This window comes from Daucus carota, chromosome 1 (genome assembly GCF_001625215.2).
Source record: "Daucus carota subsp. sativus chromosome 1, DH1 v3.0, whole genome shotgun sequence".
Lineage (NCBI taxonomy): Eukaryota > Viridiplantae > Streptophyta > Magnoliopsida > Apiales > Apiaceae > Daucus > Daucus carota.
In genome coordinates, this window is record NC_030381.2 from 4,667,447 (window position 1) to 4,694,076 (window position 26,630).

At 32.5% G+C, this 26,630-nt stretch overlaps 5 protein-coding genes across 5 annotated transcripts; 2 read left to right on the forward strand and 3 right to left on the reverse strand.

The window, feature by feature from the left end:
• Positions 1-1,181: 1,181 nt before the first annotated feature.
• LOC108216516 (eukaryotic translation initiation factor 3 subunit H) lies at positions 1,182-7,318 on the forward strand. The gene is made up of 12 exons (XM_064090992.1): positions 1,182-1,319; positions 1,433-1,515; positions 2,586-2,702; positions 2,852-2,955; positions 3,839-3,905; positions 4,816-4,949; positions 5,064-5,112; positions 5,268-5,339; positions 5,418-5,519; positions 5,594-5,661; positions 6,193-6,345; positions 6,973-7,318. Exons 1-12 carry the CDS (start codon positions 1,310-1,312, stop codon positions 7,028-7,030), a joined length of 1,017 nt encoding a protein of 338 aa, XP_063947062.1. The 5' UTR covers positions 1,182-1,309; the 3' UTR covers positions 7,031-7,318.
• A 439-nt stretch (positions 7,319-7,757) lies between these two features.
• On the reverse strand, positions 7,758-8,989 carry LOC108216526 (MYB-like transcription factor 4). Its single transcript, XM_017389312.2, has 2 exons — positions 8,817-8,989; positions 7,758-8,487 (listed from the first exon to the last, which is right to left on the reverse strand). Exons 1-2 carry the CDS (start codon positions 8,947-8,949, stop codon positions 7,814-7,816), a joined length of 807 nt encoding a protein of 268 aa, XP_017244801.1. The 5' UTR covers positions 8,950-8,989; the 3' UTR covers positions 7,758-7,813.
• Positions 8,990-12,061: 3,072 nt separating this feature from the next.
• LOC135149913 (uncharacterized) lies at positions 12,062-14,643 on the reverse strand. Its single transcript, XM_064086138.1, has 3 exons — positions 14,639-14,643; positions 12,455-12,558; positions 12,062-12,357 (listed from the first exon to the last, which is right to left on the reverse strand). Exons 1-3 carry the CDS (start codon positions 14,641-14,643, stop codon positions 12,062-12,064), a joined length of 405 nt encoding a protein of 134 aa, XP_063942208.1.
• A 1,146-nt stretch (positions 14,644-15,789) lies between these two features.
• On the forward strand, positions 15,790-17,309 carry LOC108193682 (uncharacterized). The gene is made up of 2 exons (XM_017360454.2): positions 15,790-16,081; positions 16,960-17,309. Exons 1-2 carry the CDS (start codon positions 15,862-15,864, stop codon positions 17,091-17,093), a joined length of 354 nt encoding a protein of 117 aa, XP_017215943.2. The 5' UTR covers positions 15,790-15,861; the 3' UTR covers positions 17,094-17,309.
• Positions 17,310-20,050: 2,741 nt separating this feature from the next.
• Positions 20,051-22,398, reverse strand: LOC108213672 (pentatricopeptide repeat-containing protein At4g20090). The gene has a single exon (XM_017385470.2). It carries the CDS (start codon positions 22,167-22,169, stop codon positions 20,193-20,195), a length of 1,977 nt encoding a protein of 658 aa, XP_017240959.1. The 5' UTR covers positions 22,170-22,398; the 3' UTR covers positions 20,051-20,192.
• Between the last annotated feature and the right edge of the window lie 4,232 nt (positions 22,399-26,630).

Consider the following 26,630-nt stretch of genomic DNA (forward strand, 5'->3'; position numbering starts at 1 on the left):
AAAATTTAAATTAGGATAAACATTTGTTCAAATGTTACTTATATTTATTTTTCTTCTTTAGTTTTGTAGATTAAAATTCTATTTACTTCGATTTTGCATAAATTTGTGAAGATATTTTTTTTGTAGATCGTCTAAGTAATTAAAAAACCAGAAGTAAAAGCTAAAATTAGGGTTTTCTTTTCTCTCTCGTTTTGAGAGTCGACTTCCGTATTAGGGTTTCAGCCGTCACTTGTCCGCCTTCCCTATCTTCATCTTTTCACCGATTAACCCCTTCGCTCTCTCATCCCCTCTTTTATTTTACTAGTTTTTCAATGAATCCAAGATTTAATCTTGTTTGTGTACCTTGTTATCAAGGTTATATGCACATTTTTTTGGGATGTTAGTGTGGGCCCATCTTTTTGGGATGTCAGTTTGTTACGTTTTCGTATTTTCATGTGTCTTGATGTGTTGTTCGATTATCAATCTGGAAAGGATTTATACGGTATTTTGGGAGATCGGTAAAACTCGCATCGATTTCGGAACGATGGTGGATACCGCAAGAGCTCACCTTTCACAGCAAATAATTGTTCATGTTTTGGGGACGTTTGGTGCTCCAGGATCAGTTGATTTGACTGATAATTCTGAACATTGGGCTACAGATGATGCTTATGTGAAGTTCAATTGCGTTACTACTAGTTTCATTACTGGTGTAGGTTGGATTACTCGGGATATCATTGTAATACTTTTTAGATAAAAGAATATGCATATTCTATTTGTTAAGCGATCTGAAAACAAAACGACTATTTGCATAGTTCGTTTTTTGTTTCACAATCAGATTGTAGTTGACAGTTCGGAGGTTTGTCCCGGCTGAGTTTGTGCTTCGTATTAATAAAATCTTTTGTTTGTCAAAAAAAACCAGAAGTCAATTGAATACTCCCTCCGTTCCTAAATAATAGTCGTTTTGACTTTGTGCATGTAATTTGAGGTGTCCAAAAAATATACTTCTACATATTATTTTTATAATTTTTTTTTTCTGAATAAAAGTTTGACATCTATATTTTTATTCAAAATTTTTTTTTTTTAAAAAATAACGTGTAGAAATATGTTTTTATTGCACCTTAAAATACGTGCAAACTATTATTTAGGAATGGAGGGAGTATTTTTTATACAAAAAATCCGTGCTAATTTACATTCACAAAGTTATCTTTTTTCCTTTTTCTAAATTCACTCACAAATCTCTGTTTTGTTCAGCTAGGGTTTCACCGAAAGTACTAGCAGATACCCTTCTTCATCAGCTTCATATTTCGTCTCCATTCGTCGATTCATCTTCATGGCGCAACGTTAGTCTCTCTCTCTCTCGCCCCCCCTCCCCCCCCTCTCTCCCCCCCTCTCTCTCGCCCTCCCTCTCAATTATGAGGACTGAAATTAAATATCTGTTATAAACTTGTTACAGCAGCAGCAGTTCGATCGTTTCTGCAAGTAGCGGTCACTGAAGAAGTCGCTTCCCCGCTCAGAGTCGTTCAGATCGAAGGACTGGTATCACTTTTACATCCCAGAATCTCCTTTTATCTATTTTATTATTTATATATTTTGATTTTGTTCGTTGAATTAGTATGTGTACATATTCCAGCTTTAATTTGGTATTGGTTTTATCGATAATGCTAGAGGATATTTATCGATTGAAATGCGACAATTTAACTTAATTTGAGCTATAAACATAACTGATTGTAGTGTGTGTTTCGTTGTGTCAATGATGGGGTTAAAATTGGAAAGACTTTATTGACTATTTTGGAGTAGAGGCTGTTGAATTTGTCTGACTATTTTATGTTGAGCAGTATGAAAGTGCTGTGTAAACCACATAGAAGTTCGATAATTTTAACCATATTAGCTGCTCTGAACTCCCAAATGATCATTTTGTGCTACAGTTGCTATAGGGCTGCTTATATTGAATTTCATGTCATGTGCATATTTGTTTTTAGCTATTTCTTTTTGAATGGGAAAGAGGGGTAGGGGTAGGGTTGCTGGTAGTTAGTTTTTCTGTATGTTGTTAGGAGTTGGTTAATATAATTTGTTGTTATATAATTGGGTTTTGAGATTGTGACTTGGATCGGGGAAGAGAATTTGAGTTATATATCCGACAAAACTAAATGTAAGGATAAGTGAAGGAAGCTTTAGGAGAGGAATTTGCTCTATAATTTTAATGATATGTTGGAGCTAACTGTGCTTTTTAATCAAATTACTTTGTCTTGACTTACTCTAATGAAATGGGCAAGGACTGCAATGATAAATTGTCAGAAAAATTTAAGGTGAAAGTATTAATGCCTTAATGAAGAGCAAACAAATGTGAGTCTAAATATTTTGTGACAGGCTTTGTAAAGAAAAATTGTAGCACGAACATAAATTTTAACTACCAATTTGTGGGATGGAACTCTAGTGTAAATTTGTATGGATGGAATGGAGGACTGAAAATGATAATTATTACAAATTTATTTTCTTCCTACCCAAACCCATCCCCCATGTTAATTTGTTTCTGGGGGTGGTTTTTGTCTATGTTTCGGCTTGCTTAATAAAGTTACTTGCACTTGGTGTAATTGATCTCATAACAGGCTATCTTAAAGATTATAAAGCATTGCAAGGAGTTTTCACCTTCGCTTGTCACAGGTCAACTCCTTGGGTTAGATGTTGGCAGTGTGCTTGAAGTCACCAATTGTTTTCCCTTCCCTGTAAGTGACATTCTTAGATTAGCTCGGAATTATTACTGTCAAGAATGATGGGCCCAGAAAGTAATTTTTTCAAGTTATTGATAAATCGAGCTCACACTTATTTGGGTCCTCCTTAATATGGTTTACTTACATTTCTCAAATAAAATCAGATTCGCGAGGAAGACGAGGAGATTGAAGCAGAAGGTGCTAATTATCAGCTCGAGATGATGAGATGCTTGAGAGAGGTTAATGTTGACAATAACACTGTTGGATGGTAAGTTGTCTTGTGAATCTGTGAAGTGCAAAACAAACTAATATAATAATATCCATAACAGATCTTCAGAAAGTGATATTAGTTATTAGTATGTGTTCTCTAGTCAATTTTTGTATCTCATATGATAATGGCTCATATGGTCCATTTTTTTTAAATATTACTTTCTATACTTGAAAGAGAACTTGTTCTATTGTTTCTCAAATCAAGTGTCTATTTTTTGTTTTTGCATCATGACATTACAAATTGCAAGTAATTAATAAGCTGATCATCAGTCACAAAAAAAAGGTTCCAAAACACGTGTTATTCCCAGATTTTGCAGATACTTTTCCTCTCGTTTCAAAATAAAATAAAAAAAAAATGTTGAAAAATAAAGCTAAGATGTAAAACTTTCATCATAAATTTAATTGTTAAAATAATTGTAACAATCAGTAGAGTACTTGTTGAATTTAAACCTAATATACTTAAACTGAATGCAGGGTTTTGGGTGTTAAATGGTGTGGTAATATTTAATATGGAAAGTCATGAACAGTTTGTTGACTTAGGACTACTTATTAACATGTTGTCCTTACATTACATTCTGCGTCATAGTATAGTGAGAACCTTGGTAACTGTAGAGCTATAGATCATTTTGCACTTAATTGTTGGTGGATATTGACCTTCTAATCAATATCAAAAGTCTTAGATCAATCTAAAAATATATTTTCATTTTTAAGTATTTTGTTTAAAATGCTGCTTGCAGAAATGATAAAAATTTGTTGCTAGGAAGTCTGTGTTGATTATGCCCATGCTGTTGCATTTGTCATTCTTTAAAATTACATGCACAAATATTTGTTTTTATTGTTCTTAAAGAGTAAAAACAAACGCTTAACAGCAATCTTCTCAGGTACCAGTCAACTTTACTAGGCTCTTTTCAGACAGTGGAGCTTATAGAGACTTTCATGAATTACCAAGTAATATTTCTTTTCCTAAATTTAATTACCAGGAAGCAAAAGTTATTCAGCCTTTTTTGTGCTTGTTAAGTTATAATCAACTTTTATCCATATAAATTTGTATGTATGCTATGTTTTCTGGCCTTGGGCACGGGTGTCAGACACATTGGTGCATATCCAAATGTCAGATGGCAAGTTTCAAAAAAATTACGTTTTATGCTTATGGATCCAAAATTGGACACGGGTCTAGGGATTTGGCATAAATCATTTCCTCTGTTTTCAAATAATCGACGTCTGAGTTTTTGACACAATTCTAAAAACATTGACCGCATATCTAAAATCATTATTTTTAAAATTTTCTTTTTCTGAATAAAAATATCAAACTTATACTTTATTTCACAAGAAAAATTGAAAAACAATAATTCTAGCTATGCGGTCAATGCACTTAAAAATGCATGTCGAGAAGTCAAACTTATACTATATTCTACCAATACAAGATACACGTGATCATATATGTTGAATTTATAGCACAAATCAAAAGGGGCAACATGGAAATAGTCATATATGGACATCACTCTCTAAAAAATAAGTAGTTGTGAGGCCTTTTATATTATTTTGAACTAGCTTGCTTTAAGGTGACGTTTCCATTTTATATATGAAGGATTTGACTCAGATTTCATACCCACGCCCATGTCATGTCTAGTCGACATGGATAAGGGAAAATTGAAAAGACGGAGTGTGTGTCTGTTTATATATGTAAGCTTGGAAAAAAATATAGTTGCATAGTATAGCAGCTGTTCCTTGGTCCTTCCATTCACATATATATCTTCTTTCATTTTTGAGGAACTTATCACTAATGTCTTTTACAGTCTGGAAGAGGTGTTAAAGGTATTTATCCCCTACACTGTGTTGATTGTTTTTGTGCTTGCAGGAGAACATAAAGCGATGTGTTTGCATCATTTATGATCCCTCCAAGTCCAACCAAGGTGTCCTAGCATTGAAGGCCTTGAAGCTTTCTGATTCATTCATGGAACTTTATCGCAACAATAATTTTACTGGAGAGAAGTATGTTCCCACTTTTCTTGTACTCGATCAACTATCTGCTTTTATGTGTGTCAATCATTTTTATATCTTCATTTTTGCATATGTTTTCATGCCTTTGCATATTTTGATATTTAGGCTGCGGGAGAAAAATCTGTCATGGGTGGATATATTTGAGGAGATTCCAGTATGTTTCTACTCTATCTGTTCCCTATATCCATGAAATTAAACTGGTTCATATGTGTCATTTAAGTTTAGGTTAATTTTTGGATTATATTTGTGGATATTGTATCTTATATGATTATTTTATTCTTAATACCATTTTTTTGTTGTTATTTTTAGATTAAGGTCTCCAATTCTGCTCTTATTAGCGCCTTCATGACTGAACTTGAGGCCGACACACCTGTCGCCCAGGTAATTACAGATCACAATTTTTCTCTCGGTGCTGGACCCATTACTAAATTCTAATCACCTACTTTCTGTCTATGTTAGTGTGACTATGACAGGCTACAATTATCAACAAATCCGTTTATGGAGAGAAATGTTGAATTCTTAATTGAATGCATGGATGATTTGTCAATGGAACAACAGAAGGTAATTCTTATAATCCCATCGGGTTTCTCTCTCCCGAATCACCATTCAGCTGACAAGTAGTCTTTTGTTTGCAGTTCCAATATTACTACAGAAATCTATCACGTCAGCAAGCACAACAGCAATCATGGCTGCAGAAGAGAAGGTAAATTCTGTAAATGGGTCCTTTGCTTTTGAAAAGTTTTTCCTAACAAGTTTGGTATGATGTAAAACCAAATATTTTATCATGTCTCTTTATTCAAATCTAGCAATATGCCATAGTAATTGTTTTTTAACTAAGTAAATTCTAGTATTTGTACGGCATTCTCCTTTTCAACTAATAGCAGAGGTTTAATGAATTTTGTTTCATCTATGATCTATCTGATAGATTGTCCATGCACATTTCTGATTTTTTTTACTCTTTAAGGATGTTTTCATATTACGTAATATTCAATTATGAATATTAGGTAGGTCAATAACTTATAGTTATGTTTTGCATATTGAAAAGTGGTTGCCATGAGATTAATATAAAGTAGTGGAACCTTGGGTATAATGTGCCTGGTATAAAATTTGTGGCATATTTCAAAGAGTTTGAAAATATCTGCATCAGTATATTATATTATTTATTTACTTCAAGTGTTCTTGTGCTCAAGTATCTTACCTTTTTTTTAAAATTCTTATTTCTTCTGTGTGATAGGGCTGAAAACATGTCACGAAAAGCTGCAGGAGAAGAGCCATTGCCTGAGGAGGATCCCTCAAATCCAATTTTCAAGCCAATTCCGGAGCCACCGCGGCTTGATAGTTTCCTTATAACAAATCAAATTTCCAACTACTGCAACCAAATTAATGGGTATGCTTCACTTACTTTCAACAGTTATAGACCAGTTACTATAAAAAAGAATGTGAAACTGGAAACTCAGGGGACATGTGTACTTTATTAGATGAATAGGGGGATGTAAGGTAGAATTATGACTGAAATTGGTAGTTGCATTCTTTCTGTATATTGAAATATCATGATCAGTTTCTTCTATGGAAACACTTGCTGGTGGAAACAGTCATATTAAAAGCTACATAAATCATTATACCATTGCTAACACACGACTATTTATGTTGGGTTCAGAATTACACATCCCTTGATATGCTACTACAGGCTTGAAATATTATAGCTGTTAGATGATTCTGTTTTGGACTAATTATCGTTGTCAGTAATTTTCTTTTTCTCTGCTTATTAGCCTTTCAACAATTAATCATTGTCAGCAATAACCTTGGCTGGCTTTCACTACATAAATATACACAGTATATGCAGTTCACCCTAACTAACACTGTTACCATTTTAAATTATACATTAATTTCTTTCAAGCTTTTTTTATATGTTAACAATGTATGTCTGTTATGATCACCGAGTTGCAGGACATTTCTATAGTCTGGATCATAAGACATATCTTGAATTTAATGTATATCTGTTTTCAAACTACAGTGTTGCAGGACAAAGTTTCAGCAAGCTGTATTTGATGAAAGCTTTGCAAGAGGATTAGGAGATCTGTTCTAAAGAAAATAGATTTGTGGTTCAGTGAGGCATCAGTTGGAGATGAATTTTTTCTGCTCGAACATAGTTCCAGATCAGCAGGTTGTGCCATTTTGTTTTATCCATACTCTTGTATGGTCCTTTGTGTCCGATTGCATCCATTAAAACAACAGCATAGTCAACTTCGTGAAAAAAATTTTGAATATGCATAGTTTGTACTTCAGCGATCTATCGAATTTGAAACACAGTTTTAACTTAACTGCACCCTCTTCTTGTTTATGTAATTTGTCTTGTCATTCTTACTGGAGTTTAAAAAGAGTGTCAGCAATCAGCATCCTCCTTCCCAGCTGATTGAAGATAGCGAAGATGCACATAAAAATATCTATATTTGCACTTCTCTATTATCAGTTTCTGTCTATTCCCTGTTAACTGGCCAGATCCTGCATAGCATAATTTTTCTAGAGATGAAAGTTTGTAGTATTACTTTGAAAACCATTCGTATATAGTTTTAAATGCGGTAAGAAGTACTGATCAAAAATTCTTTCCAAACATTGTGTGATTTTTTTCTCTTAATATATTTTTGTAATTGGAAGAAAATTATTAATAAAATATTAAAATAATGGTGATGCCTGACCAAAAAAGAAATGTACATGTTGAGGTGATGGAAAGCTTGAGTTTGCAAGTCATGGTTAAAAATATCATTAACTTATTAGTTGAGCTACTAGTAACAGTCAAGCAAAAAACAAACACAAACATAAAGCTAAATACCAGTTTTTACACGAGATGTTGCAGCCTATACATTGTTCCACACAGCACAGTTTAATGCAGTTTCGATAAACTGCATATCAAAGTTGATGCCTTCAAACGATTGATCATTCATTCCTTGGTTTACGACACTCATCAACTCATCGAAGTTATCAGTGAACTCCCCATCAAAGTCCTCTGGCTGTGAATGGAGACGCAGTTCTTGTTGCAGTGTACTTGGTTCAGATGAAACGGGAAGGTACTTTAATGAAGGCTCGGTTGTAAAGCCTAATAAGGATTCACAAGATTGAGAATTACTCCATAAAGAGTGGTGAATTCTGCATTCAAGGGCTGTTCTGGTTGTGTTTTCTTCATAAGCGCTCGTTTTCGAAGTGTCTACAGAGAAGTCAGTGGTGGCCATACATGCATTGTCAATGTTGTTACCTTTGCTATGATTTGGATGAACAGAAAGAAGGTTGTGAGCTTTGGGGTCTAGCCCATGAGCAATAAGCTTCTTCTTGATGCATGAGTTCCAGAAGTTCTTGATCTCATTATCTGTTCTACCTGGCAAGTGCTTAGCTATCTGAGCCCATTTGTTTCCTAAAATTCCATGAGCCTGAATGATCGTCCATTCCTCATGTTCAGTGAAAGGTCCCTTTCTAAGATCAGGCCTCAGGTAATTTAGCCATCTCAACCTGCAACTCTTTCCACACCTCTGCAGACCTGCAGATTAATTAAGCACCATATAAAACCACGAATCGAAGATCTCAAGATAATAATAGTCTTGTTTTAATTTGACATGAACAAATTCACCGAATTTTGACTAGTAATTATACATATCATATATTTAAAAATATTTCAAAATTATATCATTAAGAACTATATTTGATTTACGTTAAAATGTTTTTTTCATTTTTTAAAAATTATGAAAGAATAATTTTTATTTACGATCAATTAGCCAATTTGACTGTTGAAAAGCTAAGCAATACTTATTATTTTGAGACGGAGGGAGTAATAAGTTTAAACGACAATAGCGAAAATGCATGTCATGCCTGCTAGTTTCGGAACAGAACTCCAGCAGCTATGGCCTTTGGCAGTGATGTGTTTGATGAGTTTTTCATCTTCTTCAGGAGACCAAAGTCCTCTTTTCACCTGCTGTTTGCTGCAGCAGTGATGCACCACCATCTTCGATCTCTGAATTCGCAGCTGCTGTGTTTCAGCTTCATATAATTTCCCTCTAGCTAGATGACACAGCTATTTATACACACACAGGGGGCACAGTGTGGTTTATTTACTGATCTTTTTAACTTTACAAATATTATTTTGTCTCCTAATCATTCAGGTAGAGAATAACTATAGAATGTCTTGTACATGTAACAGGTAAAGTTTTCTTTGATATATGTTGTTTTTTGGAGTTGACCAACACGTGTATGCGAAGAAAACACATCCAAAAATATCAAATCAAATGTAAATATTTGAGTTGGGTTACGTATCTCGAATTCTGTTTTCAAATTTTTTTTCCAGACATATTAATAATTTTAATTAGGAACCTACATACATACATGATCTCATTATTATCAATTGGAATTGAACTAATCATAGATAGCCAACTAGATTTGGAAATTTTTTTATCTAGATTCATTTTTTTTAGAGTAACTAGTACTCCCTCCGTCCCAAATTAACTGTCCAGTTTGACTTTTTGATGGTCAATTTGACCCAACTTTGACTGAAAAATATGTATATTAAATAATTGAATAAAATTATGAAATATATATCATTGAAAAGATTATTAAATCTATTTTAGAATATATTTTTCAGTTTTGTAAAATTGTAAAAGAATAATTTTTAATTTTCAGTCAAAATTGGGTCAAATTGACCATCAAAAAGTCAAACTGGACAGTTAATTTGGGACGGAGGGAGTATTTTTCTAAGTATATCCGGTATATCCAAGTTGAACAAAGTCCGGAGAGAATTAAGTCCTTGCCTCTTTAGAAACCGAAGCACATTTCTGTCATTTCATTAATTTTTTTTATTATTTGACACATATATTAAAATACATATAAAATATAGTTTGATAACATTTTTTATTATTCTTTTTACAAATATTATATATTAAAATTCTATTTATATTTTTTATAAATATAATTTATAAATTTTATAAAAATATTAAAATATATGTCAAATCCGGTTCTCGAATATCCCTGTCAAAATACGTATCAAAGGCCAAAGCACCCATACTCTTCCACACATGTACATGCACGATTTCCATTGCCCATTTACTTTTTTTCGCCCCCTAAATGACTATGAGCAAAGAGCATCATTGACCGAGTGGGAAACAAATCACTATTGCTGGACTCAAACTATTAGAGTTTACATTTTACTTTAAAATTTGGTGCATGAAACAGTAGTGTATTAAGAAGACGATGATTAAAGGTGATGTCGGTGTTAATCATATACTTCATTTTATTCACCGCCCTTCCATTTACTACTTCCTAAGTTCCTATATTTAACAGTCGATTTCAAAGAAACTTCCTCCCGAGGGGCCGTTTGGATGAGTTTAAAATAAGTGCTTATTGCTTAAAATAAATAAGTGGAGTAGAAGTTAGAAGCAGGATAAGACTTACAAGTGATTAAAGTGTTTGAGAAATAAGCAGAAACCCTGAGACAAAAGCTAGCATTCCAAACTTTTTATAAGTGCGTTTTGTCTTATTACACAAACACTACGAATAAGTGCTCATAACTTATAATCCCGGAAGCTGGACTTATAAGTGTTCACCAAACACCCACTAAATATAGTTAAATATTTATTGTCATATTTGGTTGATCGAATGAATTGAGAAAAAATGAAATCTAACTTAAACTGTATTCCATATTTTCCGACGTCACAATCTTTTGAGATTAAGAAGGAATGACCCATGTCTCGTATACTCAACTTGTATAAATCTCAAACATGAGCATGGCGTACTCCTCATGTTAAAACTGGAGTTTGAAACCAAACTTCTCCTCAAGAGGATAGTTGGAGCGATTCAGATGAGATCCAACTTTCGATTCATTCGGGGGATCCGGGCGGTTTGGGGGACTACCATGGCTCCTCTCTTCTCGAGAATCCATACTTTCCTTATCAGTGTATGGACAACTATCTCTCGAGCCCAGGTTTAGATTCGACCTCAATAGGAAGATAAAATGGAGCACCTAACAATGCATCTTCACAGACCAAGAACTACGAGATCACCTCCTTCCATTCTGAGGTGACGGAGGATCGTACCATTCGAGTTTCACATTCAATCAATATTTTTTCAAAATTTCTTCTTATTTTTATTATTTATATTTATATTTTTTTTGTCAATTATATATATTTATATTTGACCATTACATTCTACCTTATTCTATTCTTCTCAACCAACCATAACATATAAATTATTCTCTAATTACAAATTTATTAAGATTATTATATGAACCGTACGTTTCTTCTGATCTTTTATATAAGACGTTTTTATCCAAAACATTAAAATTATTAAAAAAAATCTTAGATTTATGATTAAATTAGCTATTAAATTATGCATAAAATACCAAATATCTTATATAAAGAACTAAAAAGATATCCTTTGTTAAAGTTTGATAAATATATCAAATATAATATCCTGTTAATCCGCACAAAGAAGTTACTGTCAAATGAAGTTATCATTTACCATCACTGCATATCATTAAGAAACGTAACTTTTAAAACTTTCAACAACTATATGCTGACTAATTCACAAGCTTTCATTGCTTTCTGGGTATATGCATTTACCTTGTTTTTATTTATTTCATTTACAAGCTATATAAAATTTGTTAAACTTGCTTAATTGCAGGACCACCGCCACAGAATTTCGATATGTTATGATGAGAGTGCGGCCATAATTTGGTGCAGTCTACAAGCTTATCATAGCATATCAACAATTATGATGATTCCTCTTTCTTTCAGTGTCAGTAAATTTGTCGTTCAAACGTTCAAACGTAGTACTTCCTCCGTTTTGAAATATAGGTAACTTGATTTTTTTCACGTGTTTTTAAGTTCTTCAACCGCATGTTAAAAATCATTATTTTTTTAAAAAAAAATTTTTGAATAAAAATATATGATACATATTATTCTTCAAAAAAAAATTTTCAAAAATAAAAAATTTTAACATGCGGTCAAGGCATTTAGAAATCCGTATAAAAAAGTCAAACGACCTCTCTCTCTCTCTCTATATATATATAGAGTTTTACTCCAATAGAAACCTCCTTATTCTAGAAACTAGAAACTATCACTAAATTTTTAAGAGAATATCACTAAATTCTCAAACAACCCCACTTTCTCCTTCTTCTTCTCCAACCCACCAACCCTCCATCCCACTTCTGGCAGCTTCACCCTACCACCCCGCCAAGTCTCTGCTACTCTCTCCACCTCCATGCCGCCCGACCCTCCATAGCCACCACCTCCATGTCGGCCTCCATTATTTATATCACCACCAAATCCAACCCCCCCTCCGGCCTCCACCGCCCTTTCCATTCCACCCCAATCTCCACCTCCACCTGCACCTTCGTCCTCACCTCCACCTCGGTCTTCCTCACCTACAGTAACGTATATCTAGCTTAATGCCGATTTAAATTCCAGATCTTTGCCAAAAATCTGCCGGACAAAGCTAAAGGCTCCTTCCATGTCCACCACCTCCATCTCCACCTTCACCTCCATTATCTCCACCACCGCAACCACCACCTGAATCGGCAACTAGAACAGATTCAGAAATTCTGGGCAGTTTCCGCAAGTTTTCACTAATTCGTGCAACACATATCACTAAATCGTAAAGAGAATATCACTAAATTGTACTGAGGATATCACTAACTTCTATTGGTTTCTAGTTTTTATTTTAAAAGTGGTTTTTATTTGATCATGAGCCTATATATATATATATATATATATATATATATATATATATATATATATATATATATATATATATATATATATATATATTTTGACAGATCAAACGACCTATATTTCAAAACAGAGGGAGTATATGTTTTTCCGAGGCCGTTTCGTAGTATTAATTTTTACTCTTTTTGTCCTTTTTTAATCATCAATTTGACTATTTGCATGTATCTGATACATAAAATGATAGTGTTAATTTATGTGTAAAAAATCAACACACACAATATATTAATGATGATCTGTCACTAGATACATTGAAGAATTATAGTACCTTAACGTTTGAAAAAAGATGATCTCTCTCACTTGTTCTTGATCAATGCTGGGAATGATGAACTGCATGTACATAATCTTGGCTGTAAGGTTCGAATTTTGTAAAATTTGTTATTAGCACACTAGATCACACATAGCCAGATAGAGAAAGCCCTTATCTCAAAAGGGAAGAACAAATTGGAAGGTGACTAACAAATATATAACATCCGTTAGTTGGCGACAAAAAACAGTAATATAGCCATCATAAACTAATTGCTGTTGGTTAAAATTTTATTTAATTATTATAAAAGTTGATATATATATATATATATATATATATATGTGGTTGAATATGAATTGAATTAGCCCAACTCAAATCATGAGAGTTGAATATTTGGCCCCAAACAAATTTGCCATAGTTTCTTGATTATCATTCTATGAGTTATGATAAGCAGCTTTGTAGGGAAGAAATATTAACCTTTTGCATTTCATTTACTTCGCACATATTCTTTTTTCTTCATCTCTCATATTTTCGGAGCACTTTAAACATATTTGCTACAATAATTTATGAAAATAATATAAAATATTAATAATATAAAGTGTTCTTTATATAATAATATAAAGTGTTCTAATAGAATTGGTTATATATATATCTTAAAATTATCATCATCATCATCATCATTATTATTATATAAGTTTTTATAAATCAAATATATTATTTTATTAAAATAATAGAAGCTGCAGAGTTTCAATGTAGTTTCGACAAATATAATCTAGATTTGATTATATATGATGGTGGATAAATATTATTTAAGATGATATATTATCATTTTAGATAACTTTATTCGATCACGTGTCTGATTAGAGACTTAGTCACGTGTTTTGATCCTTTTAAATATATTATGTTGATGATTTCTTATTTTTCTTATTATCTAGTGTTGTGATATTTGAATTCTTTTGACATCAATTTTATTATCTAAATTTTACAAACAATTTACATAAATTTTTATTCTCATTAAATGTCTTCTCTTCTAAAATATGATATACCTCACTAGAACAAGAAAGAAAAAGGTTTATTGAACGGCGGACAAAAGAGGACTATTTTTGTAAAAAAAAATTATTGAACGGCAGATAAAAGAGGACTACTTTTGTATTTACAGTACCAACTTTGCCGATTTTATGATATTAATCCATTTTGAATAAACATTGATCTTAAACAGACACGTAAACACGTTAGGAAAGATTAATCACATATGGGTTTGCAATATAGACATTCTGCTCCACAAGATCACAAATAAAATAATTGGCAAACAAAGTCCAATTGTTTTGGTTCTCCTCGGGCTAGAATTGCAACTTAAGCCGTATACTCGACGAAAAAAGTATAATTGAATGCATTTACTACTTGTATAGTGTTCAAATATTATTTCTCATTATTTTTTTTCGTATATGGTTTCGACTCTCGCTTATCCTGATAAATATTAAAATATTTACTCATTATAATATGTATAAAATATTTGAATTGGACATTAAGATTAAGAGGATGTAAAATAAGAACAAAAAAATAAAAAAAATGAGAATAGTGATGAAACTCATACATATATTTAACATATAAAGTAGATGTAGTAGAAAAAAAAGTGGGGTACTTGATTTTTATAGGGAAATTAGTTTTCATACGCCATTTTAAAGTAACAATTGCAAATCTACGGTCTTCAAAGTTTTATTGCAAGCTTACAGTTTTTTTCAAAGAAAGAGTTAAAAACTTGCAAATATACATTAACAGGCACAACAACTCAATTTCTCTCTCTAACATCCGAGTTTCTCCCTCTGCTTCTCTCCTTTCATTCACGCATCTCTCTTGCTCTTTATCTCTTTTTCTCTCTCTTCCCCCGCCGCACAGCATCAGATCCGCCGCCGTTTCCAGTGGCTCCGACGACACCGAGTCTTCATCTCCACTCAATCCCTAACCCTAACCCCCCTTTTTTCTTCCCCTCCCACATCCCCATCAAATCCGTCGCCGTCTCTTGCAGCTCCAACGACGACGGATTCTCTCGACCACGGCAGCGCGATCGCCGGAGAGAAATAATGTCTAGAAGGAGAGATAAATATTTGAGTTGCTTTTGAGTTGATTTTTTTATAAATTGAGTTGCTTTTGTTGATTTTTTGGTTGCAATACTTGTTGATTTTGCTTTTGTGATTGTTTTTGTGTTATTGTTATCGTCCTCGCAAGGGCATTTATTTTTAGCCATTTGCAACTAGTTGCAACTTATTATGCAATTAAACGTAATTTTCAAAAGATTTTTTCAAAGTTGCATTTGTGGTTGCATATATGGTTGCTGGAGTTGTGGATATGGTTGCATATGCAACAACGATATTTTTGCAAATATATTTTAAAAAATAGTATGTTTACAATTTGTTTTAAAAATGAAAATAATTTTGCAAAAAATCATTTAAACTTGGGTATTTATGAGAAAAGCTCATATTTATATTATAAAATCTTATTATAGTTAATAACTTTTGAAATATAAATAATTGAATAAGACATACGTAATGAAAAGTTCAAAGAAATGTTTGTGACAAAAAAGTATTAAGTACTCACATATTATTTATCTCAAATATAATTTTTTTTATAATTTTGTAAATTGATCATTCATTTTTGTGAGAATATACTGCTTTATAAGAAAAATTATTAAATAATAGTTAGAAGTTGGAACTTAAAAATTATAATCGTTTGACATTAGTGACATTAGTGAATTTTTCATATTCTATTTGTTGATTCATTTTATAAAAATATATGAATAAAACTCGTTTATATACCACACAAACACTGCCCCTATTTTCTCAAACCCTAAAACCCCTTCCCAAAACACACTCAGAGGCAGAGGCGAAGAACAAACAAGATGGCGAAATCAATGAGATCGAAGAGAATCAAGAGATTAAGAGCTATCAGAAGAGAGATTGTAGCTCCTTTAAACGAGGGCAAAGAAGCTGCTAAGCTCGCCGCCCAAGAAGCCGCTCTCGCCGCCCCTAAACTCCCCGTCCGAGTGTCTAAATCCGCCGCCGCCGCCGCGGCAGCCATGGAGCTTATTACCAACACTTCTACTGAAAATGCTGACATGGGTATGCTTATTTTTGCGTTTCTTGATGGTCCTTTTGGCTCTTTTGGGCAGTAGTGCATCAAAATTTTGTCTTTACTATGTTAATATTTTTATAAACACTGTGTATTGGTGTGGTTTTAGATGTTTAGTTTGTACAGATTTTGATATGGGTATGCTTGATTGCTTGTTTTTGTGTTTTTTGACGGCCCTTTTGACTTTTTTGGGCAATAGAATTTCTGACATTGGTATGTTTCTTTTTTGTGTTTCTTGATGGCCCTTTCGATTCTTTTGTGCAATTGTTAAGCATGTTTTTCTCTTTTCTAATTTGATGTGTATATGTTTATACTTAATTTTTGTGGTTTTAGATGTTCAGTAGATTTTAAAATTTTAATTTGTTGTGAATTAATTAGGGGTTTAGCCTATGATTGATGTGAGGCTTACAGTCTGTTCAATTGTTGAATGTTTATAAATTATTCTACACAGGCTCTATTGTATTTTTTTCTGTTTAAGATAAATAATCATATGAACAAACTCTGTTGCTTTGTGAGTATTTGATACTGCCATCTCTTGCTAGGCACTCTAATCTCATGGAAATGAATTTGAATATTCATTGTTTTTTGACAAGTTATGGATAAAGGTAATGAAAAATTAGAGTAGATAAGCTAATAGGCTGTGGACTACAACTGCATGAAAAATATGTGTACAAACATGGCTGTAAATGTTAGTTATATTTATTGATTTCGGGCTGCTGCACACTTTGATGTGGATTTTAGTGTATTAGAGAACAAATGTAGTTAGTTAAATATCCTTATTTAAGTGCTCATTTTTGCATTTACTTAAATTAGCACTATATTTTGTAATGTATGTGTATTTTGACAATATTGTTATATTGTTGAACAGATGTGGAGATGGCTGAAGGTACCTCGAAATCCTTAAAACCAGTTGGCGGTGTAGGGAAAAAGATGAAAAAGAAAGTCAAGATTGGTAAAAGGTCAGGTGGCAAGGGCAAAATCAGGAAGAAGCGCAATGTTTAAACACTTTGATAGGTGTCTATTGATATTCCTCCATTGGGAGCTATAATGTCTTACAGCAACTCAGGAGTTTTAGTTTTTGGGAGCTATCATGTCCTCCCGCAACTCGGGAGTGTTAGTTTTGGCACTATGTTTTTGTGTGTAGTAATCCCTGACCTTCAAAGAAAAACTCTGTGTTATTGTTAAATGAATTTATAGTGAAGGCTTACATTTCGTATCTGTTTGAAGATTGTTATTTCATTAATATGTGTGCATATTGTTTAGTTAGCTTCATGTTATTATGCTTATCAAGAAAGCATTCAGTTTATTATTCCAATTTTCGTATTTGGGAAATTATGAATGCATTGTATTTGACTCTTTGTGGCCAGAAAAGTGCTTAAACCATTAATAGGTCAGGTTCTAAATATTTATATGACCAATGCATCCTTAACGCATTGCATCTTTTCTTGAAATTTTGAAATATATTGCTTGTCAAGGTAGCTCCTGGAAGAACCACTGATGCCATGGGTACAAGCTTATATCTATTATATAAGAACATAGCACATTTGGTAGAAGACATAAGTGGTTTTCTCCAACGAAAAAGACACAGTACATGTTAGTTCGAAAACCAGAAACATCACCGAGAAATTTACTTATACTTGTATAGTTATAATCTAGCTCCAAGAAATACATCAAGAATCAGGTGGTTCTAACCCCACATGAACAATTAATCATGTATGTGACTGATTCTATGTTGAAGCTTAAAGCTAGAAACTCTTTCATTCAGTGAGATGATAGCAAATTCATGATTCTGATACTCAATCACACAGGTTGAATCCTCGTGTTTTTGATAGGGGTGATCAGAAAACCGCCCAAACCGCATAAACCGCCCGCACCGCACCAAACCGCACCACAAAACGCGGTTTTTAATTTTCGTGGTGCGGTTGTGGTTTGAATTTTTCACAAACCGCGCGGTGCGGTGCGGGTTGCGGTTTGACATATTAGTAGTGCGGTTCAAACCGCACCGTACCGCGATATCATAATATTAATATTAATATATATATATATATATGAGGAAAGTTCTATGGAGACCGTAATTTCATCGGAGACCTTGGAGAACACGTATGTTTAGCAATTAAAACACTATAAAATACATTATTTTGTAAAATATGATCTACAAATATCATGTATTCATTAAAATTTTTGAAGATCATCCATATTTAATAAGTAGATAATGTATATTTTGCAAGTTGAACAAATGTTCTGCAGACTAAACATATTTCATATAACAAAACATTTTGTAATGTTCCACATGTAAAACTTATATGATATTCAAGATTTTAAATGAAATAATGATTTCGTAGAACATTATTTGCAAAACTATACGTTTTGCAATGTTTTTATGAAATATTTTACTTGCAGAACATAGGTGGTCTCCAGGTCTTCAGAAAAAATGTGGTCTCCATTGAACTTAACTCATATATATATATATATTATAGTGATTTTCAAATAAAATTATATTATATACATATATATTATTTATAGTTATGTTACATATATTTGTTAAATCTCTTCAAATAATAGTTAATTATTATTTTATCAATCTCGCATTACTGTTATACCAAATTTGTATGAAATGATTATATTATTATAATATGTCTCTTTGTAGTTAGTACTCATATTTATTATCATATTTACACTTTTGTTTGTGTTTTTTATTAGTAGTTGTAGTTTTGAAATGATAAATATCATATAAATTTATTACAAGAATTTTTTTTTAATTATTATATATTTAAATTTTATTTCGAACTTCAACTAAAAGTATTTATTCTTAAGCATACAAACCGCACAAACCGCACCGCACCACACCGCATTTTTGTGGTGCGGTTTACGCGGTTTTTATGCTAGCGTGGTGCGGTTTGAGTTTTCAACCAAACCGCATCCTCTTCATTAGAATTTCGGGAGAAATCCTGCTTTTCTTGCTCATCTCATTTGTAAGTATCAGCTAACAACATATTTAGTTGGATCTCTCCCAGCACGGATCCTCTCGTGCCTCATGTAGTATTTCACAATTTTCATAGCTGGATCCTGTTCCATTGGAGTTGCTTTGGCTTCACTTGGCTTATCATAGCCATTCTCTTCAACACTAGCAACTAACTCTTATGCCTTCCTCAGCAAGCAACTCTTATGTACTTCCTTTCCAGGCTCGATATCTTCTTCTAAAGTTGTCATCTTTTTTATTTCTAAAACTTCCTTAAGAGTCACCGGCGGTGGCAACTTATGATCCTCATTGTCAGCAAAGTCAATCAATCATAGCCATCTGCAACCTTCCCTGCTCCATCTCATGCTCAGCTTTCTGCCCTGCCTGCTCTTGAGAACACTCCCATTCCAATCTTCATAGGCAACGTTCAAGTATAGTCGTCATGCTATCAACACTGTTCTTTAGTTTATCACCCAAACCCTCAGGACTCGAGAGGCATCAACACTTCAAAATATGCACCTGTTAGCTTTGTAAATAACAAGAACATACTATTTGCATACCTCATGAATTGAAACTTCGGGCTATTCATCTCCCTACGCACAACTCCAGACAAAAACAATTCTCCATTCCGTGCCACAACCTGAGCTGTGAGCTATGTGAATCATAGCCATTATTATAGTGAAATATGTGAATCTGTAATCCAAGGTTAAAACAACTATGTCAAGTAAACAACACAGGCTTAGGAGCTCTGTATTTATAGTACTTGCACACTCCATTAAATTTATACTTTTTAATTTAAATCCAAATCTAATTTTGAATCCGAGAATATTTTAATATTTCTGATTTATCAAACTGCTCTGAGCAAGAATTTGAAACCCGTACAACCTCAAATGATATATATACACACAGGCAAGCGCTCAAATATAAACCCGTAAAGGAACAGCTTTTTCATTCTCTAAAGAAATATGAAACATGCACTTGACAAAGAAGATATATGGAATATGCTAATGATACAAAATTGGATTAATGGTACAAAATTGGGCCAAGACATTTACATGCTTGTATAGAGATTGGATTTTTAGAATACAAATAATGATCAATCAGTATAAAGTATAATCCTAGACGATAACTAAACTCTGAATTCAGATGAACAGGTCAGTCCAACACTTGTCGATGGCAGCTCGGATCCTTTTTGCTTTACAAACTTCTTTTACAACCTTTTCCCACGTAGATGCTTTTGGAGGAAGAAACTTTTGAAGCATCACTTCAACAATTCTAGATGCTCCTATTGTTCTCTGTCGCTTGCAAAGTCGTAATACAAGTTCATCCAGAAACTCCCTCCCATCTTGTGGTGGATTTACATTCTCTTGCAGACATTTCAGAAATATATTGCATGTAACCAAATCAGGATCACAGCCTCGGTCCAACATAGTGTTTAGAAGATCAATGGCGCGGGAAATGCTACTCTGCTTGCATAATGCATTGAATATTATGTTATAAGTGACAACGTCTGGTTGAGAACTTGGCTCCTTGCATATCATCTCGTTGAAAAGTTTTAGACCCTGTTCTACTAAACCAGAACTACAAAAGCCATGGATCATTGAACTATAAGCGACAACATCAGGCGAATATCCTTTGCTTAACATTTGCTTCCAAATTACTGTAGCCTCTTTAAGCTTTCCATCCCCACAGAGGCCATGAATGAGAACGCTGTAACAAACCTCATTCTGCATGCAACTTTCTTTGTCCATTTCTTTCCACATGAGTATTGCTTTCTGACCATTGCCTGTCTGAAAATATCCCCTCATTAAGGAGCAATAAGTAAAAGCATTGGGGATGCAACCCCTTGCTCTCATCTCAGACAAGATTTCTTTAGCTTCATCCACTTTACCATCTTTACAAAACCCATCAACAAGAGTACTATAAAGAACTGTATTAGGCTTGCATCCCCTTTCAGTCATCTCCTTCCACATTCTTATTGCCTCTTCAGATTTTTTCTCTTTAAATAATCCACTAATAAGTGATGAATAGACATACTGGTTTGCCCGCTGTCCTCTTTCCTCCATGGATACCAACAGCTGGGCAGCGTCAGCAGCTCGTCGCTGCTTAACAAGCCCATTAATGATGGTTCCAAAGGTGATATCATTAGGAACACATTTGTTTGAAACCATCCTATTTATAAGACTAATCGCCTTATCCAATTTTCCAGCAAGACACAGCCCATGTAAAAGGGTGTTATACGTAACTTCATTAGGAACACACCCTTTAAGGAACATATTTTCGACAAGTTTAGCTGCTCGAGTCAAGTCGCCCTTCTTGCACAATCCATTAATTAACACATTAAAAGTTGCAGAATTAGGAAAACACCCTTCAATCTGCATCTCATCCAACAAAGAAACTGCCTCATCAAGCCTATTTTCCTTACACAACCCATCCATCAAAGTACAATACGTAAAAACATCAGGCACACACTTCCTCACCGGCATTTCTCTAAACACCTCAACCGCCCTATCAATCAACCCTAACTTACAATTAGCTTTAATAATCAAATTAAAACTCAACACATTCGGCAATATATTCATACTCCTATTCCCAATCACATACTTAAAGAACTCCAACGCACGATCAAACAAACCCTCCTGGATTATAACATTAAGAACCGAGTTAAACGAACGAACACTTGGTCTGCATTGATAATCACCCACCATTCTCTCAAACAACTCAACTGCCTTTTCAGGCAAATGTGATTTCCCATAAGCCTTAAACACCAAGATGAAAACTTTCTCCAAGAAAACTCTTTTTTCGCGCTTCATTCGATCAAAAACCATCTCAATTGCCCCAAAATCCCCAACACTAGCATAATTAGCAACCAGATTATAGAATGTGGAATCACCCACTTTAAAAGATCCCATTTTGGGGCTACATCTAAAAATTTCATCAGCAATTGGTGGTGGGTTGGGCTCAAATTCATTATTTTCAAGATGGGGTTTTTCTGGGGTTTTAGCTAATTGAAAATCTTGATTAGAGGAATAAAAAAGAGCTTGAAGGGCGAAGAGCTTACATGGGGTTAAATAAATCTTGATATTGAGCTTCTTTGTGGTGGGGATTATGAGGACCATGCCTTAGTTAACACAGTTTGCTAAGAAATTTCTTCATCAAATCGTCAGAATTTGTTCTTTATGTGTGTAAATATATTGGGTTTGGCTTACAATATCAGCTACAGAGGATGAAGAATACGGTGAAATAGGATTGTTTTTGTATATTGTCGCACACAAAGGGGAGTCTCTGTGTGTGATTCCACAAATTTAGACATTTGTTCTTCGTGCTTGTTTCTTGATTGTATTTTGTGTCCTGCACTTCCTGGCGCACCGGTAAGCCAAGGTCAATTTTTTTTTAATTTAAAATTTTAACGATAATATATCTCTCATATTAATGAATAAAAATATAATTTCTGAAATATATATCCTCATTTACGTATTTTTTAAATGAATAAATTGATAGTTTTCAATTATAAAAAATTTTGACAAAACATTCTCATGACAGGGAATCGAAATATCCATTTTAATTCAAGATATGTAATTTTTTTAAAATTTCATTTTCCTGTTGTCTAAATTTTTTCATCATACGCAATATCATATTTTTATCTAGGGTGAACATTCGTTTTCATCGAATTTGTATATATGTTTGGAATAGATGGTTCGGCGTACATTTTAAAACTCTTGTAAAATATAATTTCATATATTATTTTCTTCTAAATTATAATCTAATATATAAATTTTCATTAAATCTCCTGAGTAGTATTTTTGTGTTAAATCATGCTCTTTCGTGAATGTTTTGTGTTGACACCATGTCACATTGAATAAAAAATAATTAATAAATATATTTAACTTTTACAATTATATATATAATATATATAGTAGATTTTTCAACATATTTTTACGAATATATAATTATTTTTACGAATATATATATAGTATTATAATTATTTGCGTAAATCGTGTTTTGGTACCGTAACATATAATACCTTACTATTTTTTTATTGTACAATTGCATTGATGGATGAATAGAATAATTGATAAATTAATTAATTAGGTTAGTAGAAACTTATAAATTCTGTATATTTCAGCTAATAAAAAGTAGTAGAATGATTTTCTTGGAAAAATATGTTTTTTCAAGAAGCCACTTAAATTTAAACATCTATAAAAAGAAGTGGCAGTTAAGGCGAGAACTTCACAAAGATAATATTTGAATATACTATGAGAAGTGGTTATTATATTGCTACAAAAATAGGGAGATTTTGAGTCTTGAAAAATGAGTTCGTCAAATAATTGGCGGAATTGCACAAACTTGTAAGGTGCAACTTGAACATTAGAGAGAAAATTAATTCACGGATTTTATGTCTGTTTATGTTATAAGTCATAAATTGACCTAAATTTCTTTTCAAAAACAGCTCAATGTGACGATAATAAAGTTAAAAAAGTACAATTTTAAGCACTCGATTTATATCTGGTATTTTCTTTTGGCGTTTTGCAGATACCGAAGAAACAGTTCCACTGCCTCAACTGCCGTGTCTGTATATAGGTATGATCATTTTTTAATTTTTTTTGATGTGTATCAGCGAACTCATAGAGCTTCCAAGTTGTTCTGTATGCATCTCTTTTTCGAGATTTATAATTGCTGCTCAAGTAAAATTTGTCACTCTTCATTCACTCCCTGAATTATGATTTACTTGACCAAGTTGAGTGTTGATCTTGTTCCAAAGTGGTTAGACTGAGATATAGGCAAATGAGTTGTCTGACAGATTATACTGCTTAGACTGCTCTTCTGGTTGAGACTTGAGATGAGAAACATAGGGAAGTAATTTTTAATTTATTATTATCATCAATCTTGAAATGTTGTGCTTCGTATAAAGAAGTAATTCCATGATTTCACTTTCCATCAAATTTTGCGAATTACAAACCGGTGGCATATAGCAATACAGTGTATATATATATATATATAAGTTAGAGGAACACATCCCCTAGCTCAGTTCAAAATGTTCTCAGTTTTTTTTAAATTTAGTTGACATAATAAGATTGGTTTCACTAACACTAGTGAGATCACTCTACGCATGTAAATCACACAAAATTTGGAAACATAATTTGGGGTACTTAATATTAATCACTGCACCCTATTATCTAAACTTTAAGTAATTATAGAATGCATTCTTTATCCTATTCTGACATTTCATCTTGAAATCTTTTGACCAATTTGGTCCCTATTTACCTATCAAAATGAAAATTTAAAAAAAACTTAAAAATTAACTAAAATGTGATGTTATAAACTCTATTCTACGTACCCATTTCATTTAGTATAGATCAATATAGAGATAATGGGCCAAAAGGGTTAACTATGTAATATTAAATATGTTAAAAATGTATTATGCAATAATTAAAAATTTGATAATAATTATAATTGACCGAAATAAAAAGATACGTTTTGTAATTAACTCTTTAAATTATTTATCGAGTTCTCTTCTCACTCCATTATTCTCTCAAAAATGAACTAATATATAAACAGTATCCTAATCAGGCTCTTAATTCTATTTCTATCTATCTATTTATATTGTTTAGAGTTTAGACTGATCACAAGAAGTTCCTAGAGCGGCTAGGAGATGGAGACAACGGAGAAGCATTATTGAAGGAAAAGGAAGGGATCGAGAGGGTAAGAACTAAGAAAGTCATCGTTGGCTCCCTGATCATTGTTGTTGGAGGGCATCGAGTATGAAACGGAAACACAAAACTGAACGTACAAAAGGAATTATCACATTTAAATAAAATAAAATTTATAACGAGTTAAATTTAGGATTCATTTTATAACCTTTGCGTTTATTCAATTGAGATTTTAATGCACTAAATGCAATTTATGAATTTAAAAGATTGTATTTTATTTTGATTTTATGCGGATCTATGATAAAATGTCACAAAGGATGTGGAGTCTCTAGGATTTAAGCATAAATATTCAAAATCCGGTGAGATTTTTAAGTATAATTTAAAATCATTATTGAATATCATCATATTTTACAGAATAATTTAAGATTTTAATTGAATAAACTTAGATTCTGATACATGTTTTTAAAATCCGAATCGAATACACCTGAATTTAATGGATGCTTTTAAAAAAAAAAAATCACAATTGAATAAATCCCTCCGTGTCAATTCCAAATATTAGTTATTGCTCGTGACTAAGAGAATATGTGTTAAATAAAGCATTAAATAGTTCTCTAAAAAAATGACCAACAAAAACACTTGTAATTACTTTTTTATGGTTGGAGTTGTTATAACTTTTATTTCAAGTAACACATAGAAATTACTTGTAATTGAATTTTTTGAATCGTAGCGTGAATGTTAAAATTTTATAAAATTTTATAATTTTGTTGTTGAGTAGTTCATGCAATTTCTTTCGATATCTTTATCTGACCAAATTAATTTTAAATTTTATAATATATATATATATATATATATATATATATATATATATATATATATATATATATATCATCTTGACGTGCTATCTTTCATCTTAAACTAAGTTTTTTTTTGTCATATCATAAATAAAGATATGACCACTTAGCAAAGTGACAAGAGTATTTAAATAAACAAAACTAAAAATTATATATAAGTTGTAGTACGATAAAATACTCCAAAATTTGTAGAGTACAATGAAAAAATATGTGTGATTCAGAATTGTCCTTTAAACAGTTTAGTTAGGCGGCTTGCCAGTTATGCAGAAACAATGACATTCGCCTTTGTTCGGTGGGTCACGAACTATATCACATAATCCACCATAAGGAAATTGAACACTCTTGCAATAATTATCACACCCGTCATTACCTCCGTAATCAACGCATTTTCCAAAATCTAAGAATGGGGGTGGTAATGGCGCTTGTTGAGCAATTACGAGTCCTGTGTCACATTAATAAAAATTTTATAATTTTAAATAGAATATAACATATCGTTCTACCAAATTTTTGATACATTAATAGATTAAATAAAAGAAAAAAAAGTTCTTTTTGACAAAAGAAGAATACCTTTATTCATGGTCAGAACAATAAACAAGAAAGTTATGAGCACAATATTTGGGTATTGAGAGATCTTGTATGTTGCCATTGTTATGTATGGTCAGGCTTACTATGCTAGATATATAAAATTTTGTGAGAAGGAAGATTATATTGAATGACAATATGAGGGGCATAATATATATAGCGGCAAGAAATAACAATTACTTCAATGTGTCATTGAAAGATATACAACCAACTAATTAAGTTAATAAATAGCAATTACTACAATATTATCATTGAAAGATCTACAACCAACTAAGTTAATAAATAGCAATTATTACAATATTATTATCATTGAAAGATCTACAACCAACTAAGTTAATAAATAGCAATTATTACAATATTATTAGATATTGTTGCCCATTAACAATATCTTTTTGGGAAAATAGATTTTTTTGCCACTCAACTTATAGTGTTTTTAGAAACTTACCACCCAACTAATTTTTTTATTCTTTTAGTCACTAATGTTAGGTTTGGTTTT